General features: G+C 48.9%; 1 protein-coding gene across 1 annotated transcript in view; it reads left to right on the top strand.

Annotated features, from left to right (window-relative positions):
* Positions 1 to 6,974, top strand: part of PAQR5 (progestin and adipoQ receptor family member V) — a 13,448-nt gene extending 6,474 nt beyond the window's left edge. Inside the window, exons 5-8 of the mRNA XM_015418504.1 lie at positions 172 to 298; positions 4,337 to 4,433; positions 4,723 to 4,864; positions 6,164 to 6,974. Coding sequence (XP_015273990.1) covers positions 172 to 298; positions 4,337 to 4,433; positions 4,723 to 4,864; positions 6,164 to 6,393 — 596 coding nt within the window. The 3' untranslated portion in view covers positions 6,394 to 6,974. The remainder of the gene's footprint in view (positions 1 to 171; positions 299 to 4,336; positions 4,434 to 4,722; positions 4,865 to 6,163) is intronic.
* Positions 6,975 to 7,995: the final 1,021 nt, after the last annotated feature.

Below are 7,995 nucleotides of genomic sequence, written 5' to 3' on the forward strand. Positions count from 1 at the left end.
GGCCCCGGCTGATCAGCATTTCTTTGCTAGGAGAGGAATCCGTTTGGGGTTCCTGCGTATTTACCCAGAGCTGCTTGGAGACGGTGTGTTGATTGTCTGTGAATCACGGACATGACATTGGGGCGGAAGCTCAGGTCACCTGACCAGGGCCTACCTTCTGTGTTTCTCCAGGCTCAGCAATCGCTTACGCTGCTTACATTTTCCCAGAGGAGTGGATCGGCAGCACCTTCCACCACTGCTACATCTTCATCGCTGTGCTGAACACGGTCCTGAGCACAAGTCTGTCCTGCTATTCCAGGTAGGGTGGCAGGGCCGTTGCTAGCACGGGGGCCCACGGGGGCCAGGCCCCCTCCTGAATTCGCAACGCCCCCGAATCTGGTTGAGGGAGAGGTGGTGGCAGCGGGCCGAGCAGGCAGGGCCGAGGTGCGGATGAGGCCTGTTCTCCCTGGGACACACATCCGAGCCGGAACCTTCTTGGCAAAGGAAGCCCATCTCCTCGCCTGGCCTGGCAGCATCCCTCCAGCTGAGGCCAGCAGGCACTGCCGCTCTGGGCAGGTGTTTTTAGAAACTGGGAGGGGCCAGGTGGGGCTTTGTCCAGCCTGGCTTTGATTGGCTGCGCAGATTTTTTTAAAAAAAAATTGCTGTGGCAGCAGCTCCCACCACAGCTTCACTTAAGCAGCGATCCTGCCTGAAAGGTTGAAAAGTGACTATTAAGAGTCATGCGTGACTCTCGCTCCTTGACCTTTTGTGGTCAGCTCCACCCCTTTGCAAGCGGCCGTTTGGCGGCTGTGCCCGCAGCTCCCCCCCCGTGTCCAAATTCCAAAGGTGCCCGCAGGCTCCAAAAGGCTGGAAACGCCTGGTCTAGAGAGAGCCCTCCCCCCCCCCGCCCCCAACGGTGTGGAATCGCTCAGCGGCTGTCAGGGGCTCTGCTTGCTGTGTTAAAAACACATCCAGGCACCTGGCGGCTCACCGAGTCACACAAGGGAAATAAGAAAGGTTCCTTTCCCTGCCTCAAGCGCGGGAAATTAGTAGCTGTGAACGGATTTTGGTGCGTGACTGCTATCAATGGGTAAAGCTGAGTGAAAAGAATCGGGAGCAAAATTTCTGTCGCCTGAACACTGTTTCCAAAGCACTGAGAAGCTCAGGCAGATGCACTTAAAAAAAAAAAAAAACACCAGGTCTGTTAAGAGATTTATGCATCTCTTTTGCATTTACGGGACGTCTGCAACGAACTGGCTCAGCCTGCCTTGGGTTGCAGCGGCATCCACACGCCCTCTTCTGGCAACGCATCCTGGCAGATCTGCATGTTCCGGAGCAGGCTGCAGGCGCGGAACACAGAAGCAAAGTCGGTGACTTTGGCAGGCCACAGTATGAACCGCTGGGACCACACATTTATCTTGTGCTGTTGCCAGGCAGCAGAGGGCGAACCAGACCATGCAGTGTTTTAATAGCTACTCGCAAGCTGCTTTGAGCCAAGAGTAAAGAGGAGGCATATTCTGATACGTAAATTAATAAATTACAAGAGTGAAAGTTGTGGCTGTCATCCTCCTTCCTGAAAAAAAGATTTCAGAGGGTAACTGTGTTGTCCAGCCATAGGAGAGCGCGATTCGAATCCAGGAGCACCTTAAGAGACCGACAAGGTTGTCAGCAATGCTCCCTCTAAGCTGTGGAGTCTTGGGAGCAAAAATTCTACTTTGTGAGCTTCTGGCATTAAGGTTCTGAGTGAGGGATTTGGCTACTGCATAAATCAGTTTGCTCTGGAGCCTTTCCTTCCTCAGCCAAGACAAAAATGTGTGAACTGGAGGCTAAAAAACTGTGAGCTAGCTCACACTAACTCAGAGGGAACACTGGTTGTCAGGGGGCAAGCTTTCGAGAGTCAAAACTCCCTTTGTCAGATGGTAGTAGGAATGGAGTTCTCGGAGCCTTTATATCTCATTCAGAAGGCAGGAGGGGTGTTGCAAGGAATGGTTCAGCCCTTAGGGAATAACTCTAATTTGTGGAAGCAGGTATATAAAGGGGATAATTTAATCGACAACTTGCTAATTATCCAGTCGAAATTTGCTCCATAGCACAAATTCATTACAAAGACCATCTTAGAGCCCCTTACTTGGTTGATATAACAGCCTATAATCTTAGAATGGCATTTACTTTGTTGCGCTTCCAAACAATGCCAACCGATGCCAACTTGTTGGACAATATTCCCAAAAAAACCCCAAAGGAACAATGCATCTGCATTATGTGGAAGTTCAGGAGGAGACCTCCTCCGCTATGTTTTGGCCTGTCCTTTGTTTTGGGAGCCCAGGAATAAATTCCCGGCTAGGATCCTAACTACTCTACATTTTCTTCCTGATTTTGACAAATTAGCTCACATGTTATCTGATGTGGATTCCTCTGTCTCCGACAAGATGGCGCTTTTTGCCTTTGCCACCAGGAAAATGAGAGCAAATGTGGTTCCTCAGGCTCCACTGGACTGTTTTGGATTGCTAGCTATTGGGGGGGGACATGCAGATCTGCCCTCGCAGAGGAGGGAGAGCTTCTACCTGAATAAAGCTTGGCCTTAAAGGTGCCACTGGACTGTTTTGGATTGCTAGCTATTGTGTGTGTGGGGGGGAACGTGCAGATCTGCCCTCACAGAGAAGGGAGAGCTTGTACCTGAAGGCGGGCGGGGGGAGTGGCTCTGCAACTTACCTGGCTGCTCCTTGCTCCTCGTGGCCCGACTGAGGGCTGCTGGGAGCAGGGGGTGGGGCTTGTTGCATGTGCCCGCCCTCTGGGCTCCTTACTGCCGGAGCTCCGCTCCTGTGCCCTCCCTCAGGAAATGACCCCTGCTTTTAATCCATGTTCACTGTGATGTCCTCCAAACAATTCTGCACTAAAATCGAGTTCAACCTTCTTTTTATTCCCGTCCCCCCCCCCATTGTGCATTACATTACCTCCCTTCAGTGCTCAGCCCGGTTTCAGCCTGCTGTTGCCCCGGGTTATTTGGATGCTGTTTTGCCCTGGACTTAAATTGCCTCGACTCAAACGCTGAGAAAATCTAGAGTGGCAGGCAAATGCAGAAAAGACCTAAGGCTGAGGTCACACACACTAAATAATCCACTTCCGATCCACTTTCAGTGCACTGTCTAACTGGTTTTTGCTAGTTCACACAGGCTCGCTCACAACTTTAATGCCGGTAGCTCACAAAGTGGAATTTTTGCCCACAAGACTCCACAGCTTAGAGGGAGCATTGGCCGTGATTCACAAAAGCTCCTCCCCTGCCACAACTGTTGTTAGCTTTTAAGGTGCTCCTGGACTCTTACCCTTCCCATCTGGATCTAGTTTCAGAACATTTATTCTTGCTCCGGGTGTTTTGATTGGCTTCTCCTGCTCTGATTCTCCTTGATGGTATAAACTCTGCTCAAATGTGGCTGCCATCACACACACTCAGTAATCCATTTTCAATCCACTTTCAATGCGCTTTTCAACTGGATTTCTACTGTGTGAATTGGCAAAATCCAGTTTGAAAGTGCATTGAAAGTGGATTGTTTATGTGCAGCCTGTGCAAAGATTTCAGAACCGTCTCAGCAAAAGGTGAAGCTTTGGTGCAGTCCGAGTAAGAGCCAGGTCAAGCCTAGACAGTGTGGGTGTAGGTCTCAGTTCGAGGACGGTGTGCCAATCTGAACATGCACGGGTTTGCACTGGGCATTCTGGCCCAAGCTTATGTCAACACGGACAGATGCTGTCACTCGTAATTCAGCCATTTCCATCGGTTTTGCATATTTCAGCTGAACGGTCAGGAACCCACCGGAGCAGAATAGGGTCGGTGTTCTAAATTCAGATCAACTGAACTGCTTCCCCTTCTGCAGTAAAGTAAAGGTAAAGGTTCCCTTGCTCGAAAGCCAGTCGAATCCGACTCTAGGGTTGTGGTGCTCATCTCCGTTTCAAAGCCGAAGAGCCAGTGCTATCCGAAGACAATTCCGTGGTCATGTGGCCGGCATGACTAAACACCAAGGCGCACGGAACACTGTTACCTTCCCACCGAAGTGGTACCTATTTATCTACTTGCAATTTCTCGCTTTCGAACTGCTCGGTTGGCAGGAGCTGGAACTAGAGACGGGAGCTCACTCCATCATGCGACAACTCGGGTCTCGAACTGCTGAACTACCGACCTCCCACAGCCTGCAGTTCAGCGTCTTAACCACTTGAGCCACCGCAGCTCCTCCTTCTGCAGTAGCCACTCACTTTTGCTAACATGAGGCGCCACCAGCAATCCTTGCATCAGCCCTCAGGCATTCTGCACACAAAAAGCTTGTGCTTTGTCAGTTCACTTGGATTTATTATTATTTTTTTAATTCAGGTTCACTGAAGCAGAGCGGTCCAAGTTCACCAAAGTGATTCGCACTGCAGCCTTTGCATATCCTTACGTGTTTGACACTGTGCCACTCTTCTACCGGGTATGGATTCAGAATGATTTCCTTCCTGTTTTTGTGAGTCTTTAAGGCGCTGCTGGACTCTTGCTCTTTTCTGCTGCTACAGACCAACAAGATGCTACTACCCATCTTGACAAGCCTGTGGTGTATGTTAGGCTGAGAGAATGTGGCTGGCCCCAAATGATCTAGCAAGACTGACAGCAGTGTGAACGTTTGCACCCCGGTCCCCACATCATAATCTGCCACCCTAACCACTGCACTGGCTCTCTGCACTTATCCGCTCCTTGCAACTGCACTGTTTTCTTTTCCACAGCTTTACTTGTGCGCAGCAAGGGGCTGCTCCGAAAGTGTCATCCCCACCCACTACGGCCACGTCGTCTTCGCCTTCCTCACCTGCTTCATTTATGCGACTCACTTGCCAGAGCGACTGGTACCGGGACTCTTCGACTATTTTGGTGAGACCAAAGAACAGGACACGGTTCCTCATGCAAGCGCCACTGAAACCAGTGCATGTTGCACAGTGTTTTGGTCTCTTTCATTGGGAGCTGTTTGGACAAGTGGTAAAATAACCAAATGACACTTACAAGGGATGTGAAATTGTGCTGGGTGTTGCAACTGAAGATTGCCTTTTGCTAGGCTTTTGTTGCAACTGGGAGATTTTTATCGTATTTAATATTTTGTGAGATGCCTTGGCTACTCTTGGGTAGAAGGAAAGTAAATAAATAGATGGTGTAATGCTGAAGTTGGGCAGTGTATTTGGGGATAAGAGAAAAACAGAAGGAAAGTTTCTTATTTTGCCTATAGTCTTCAAGGTACCCAGAGAATGCAAACACACAGTTGGTAAACCTTTTATATTCAGTTCTATTTCAAGATCTTTATATTTCAATTCTATTTCAAGATAGGAATATCTTGAAATATTAAAAAGATGTCTTAGCCATGGGTATACCTAACATGTACTGACGTAGGCAACTATGCAACAAAGGAATGAAGATCAAGAAAATGAATCTGCAAACTTTTCCATACTTTTGCTTCTTTCAGAGTCTTCAGCAAATTTAACCATTGCATTTCCAAAACACCGCTGCATTCCTAAGGGCCAGGAACTCAGTTTTCATTTTTCAATTAAAAACTGTTTCTGCTATAGTTTGCATCAGGGGTCATTTCCTGCAGGAGCGCACAGGAGCGGAGCTCCGGCAGTAAAGAGCCCAGGGGGCGGGCACATGCAACAAGCCCCACCCCCTGCTCCCAGCAGCCCTCAGTTAGAGCAAGAAGCAGCCAGGTAAGCTGCAGAGTCCAGTGGCACCTTTAAGACCAGGTTTTATTCAGGTACAAGCTCTCCCTCCTCTGTGAGTTCACCCCCCCCAATAGCTAGCAATCCAAAACAGCCCAGTGGAGCCTGAGTGGTGGGTGTTGCCTTTGGACACACTTCCGGTGATGTCAGGGGGTGTGGCATATGCAAATAAGTTATGCCAATGAGCTATGCTAATGAGCTCCTGCACCTCTTTTTCTACAAAAGGACCCCTGGTTTGCATCATATCTTTAAAGAGTTGTTGACCTCTTCTCCACATGTCCCAGGGCACCAGTCTCTAGGAACTCACTCTCTGTACCAGCCAAGACCACATATGCAAGAGCTATGGAACAGCACGTTCTAGCTCACTTCGGTTCCAAATGGCTTGGATGGAACATCCTGCGACTGAATGTTTCCCAAGAGTCCAAAGACCACCTGCTGAATGTTGTGGTTTCCCTCTCTCTTCCAGGGCACAGCCACCAGCTTTTCCACATCTGCGGGATCATAGGGACACACTTCCAAATGGAATCACTCCTTATAGACATGACAGACCGTCGCGACCGACTGCTGGCTTTTTCACCGGCTCTGTCCCTCTCTCAGACCGTGGGTCCAATGGCGGCTTCCTTCACCATCAGCCTGCTCATCATTGCCGCTTTCTCAACAACACTCTATTCAGTGCCAAAGTTCTCCAGGGACTAATTAAAAACAAAAAAGAATTATACTTTTATTAACATGTTTAGAGGTTATCAGGTGCTACTCATTACCCTGCGTTGAAGGTGTTGAAACTATTCTTTGAGGAATGTCTGGATCAAGGGATTTTTATTAATGAGATTTTATATTGAAATTTTTCTATCACTTGAAGAAAGACATAATCGGGGAAGCGGCTTTTTAAACGCCTATGTAGGGTTTGACCTTTTATAATGCCTTAAGAATTGCTAGCCAGAAACCTCCAAAGAAACCCAAGCACTGACCATTGCAGCAGCCTTAACTACTCTACAAGTGACCACTGATCAAGAGGAACCAGTTTCTACTGGCAAAGAATAAAGCCCGGTCCACGCCAAAGAGGTCCCAGGACCCTCTCCAAGTTTCTCCACTCCGTTTTCTGTGCTTGGGAAGACACAGTGCTGCCAAGCATACCTGGATGTAACATATCTATAGCTTTAATAATAATTGATATGGTTTTTTAATACACAACCGTGCAATTAAATGTCATCTAGCTTCTTGTAAATTGTTTGTATGAGCTCATATTTTTGTAAATAGCCTCTGTTGAGGCATCGCACAGTCACTTTTCAGTAACAATAAAAAAGTAAAGTCCATTTTGGGATAAATGGTAGTCTTGGAAAGATGCATTTTTGCAGAGAGAGAGATGTCTCAATGTGGTGTTTATGGGTCTCCCATCACAACACTTTGAAGTTGGGAAGAAGAAGAAGAGGAGGAGGAGATTTGATTTATACCTAACCCTTCACTCGGAGTCTCAGAGCAGTTTACAAACTCCTTGCTCTTCCCCTCCCCACAACAGACGCCCTGTGAGGTAGGTGGGGCTGAGAGAGCTCTGAGAGAACTGTGGCTTGCCCAAGGTCATCCAGCAGCTGCAAGTGGAAGAGTTGGGAATAAAACCCCTACCTACCTACCTACCATCCCACCTACCTATCATTTATTTTGTTCAGTTTACATCCCACCCTCCCCGCAAGCAGGCTCACGGCGGGTTACAGGTCACTGGTTGAGGCTAGTCAGACGTCCTTCGGGCCAGAGACAACCAGAAGGTGTTGGTCCATTGAGCACAAGGCTCTACTGGGTACATATAGGGAGAGACGGTCCCTGCGGTCTGCAGGTCCCTGGCCATATAGGGCTTTGAAAGTCAGCACTAACACCATGAACTGGGTACTCTATAGGCAGCCAGTGCAGCTGGCGGAGCACTGGCTGAATGCGAGCCTGGGCAGGCTCTCAACACCCACGCCACAATGTTCTGCACCAGCTGCAGTTTCCGGTTGAAGCTGAAGGGCAGCCCTGCGTAGAGCAAGTTACAATAATCCAAACTGGAAGTGACCATTGGCTGGATCACTGTAGCTAGGTCCTGGGAACTGAGATAGGGAACCAGTTGCCTGACCAGCTGGAGGTGGTACAAGCCTGACTGAGCAACCGTGGCAACCTGGACCTCCCTAGATCGGGAGTCCAGGATAACCCCTAGGCTCTTCACCCTCGGGGCTGGCACCAAAGGTTGCCAGATGCCTCCTGGAATTACAACTGATTTCCAGACTACAGAGGTCAGTTTTCCCAGAAGAGGAAATGGCAGCTTTGAAG

This window comes from Gekko japonicus, unplaced genomic scaffold, assembly GCF_001447785.1.
Source record: "Gekko japonicus isolate JY-2015 unplaced genomic scaffold, Gekko_japonicus_V1.1 scaffold275, whole genome shotgun sequence".
NCBI classification, from domain to species: Eukaryota; Metazoa; Chordata; class Lepidosauria; order Squamata; family Gekkonidae; genus Gekko; species Gekko japonicus.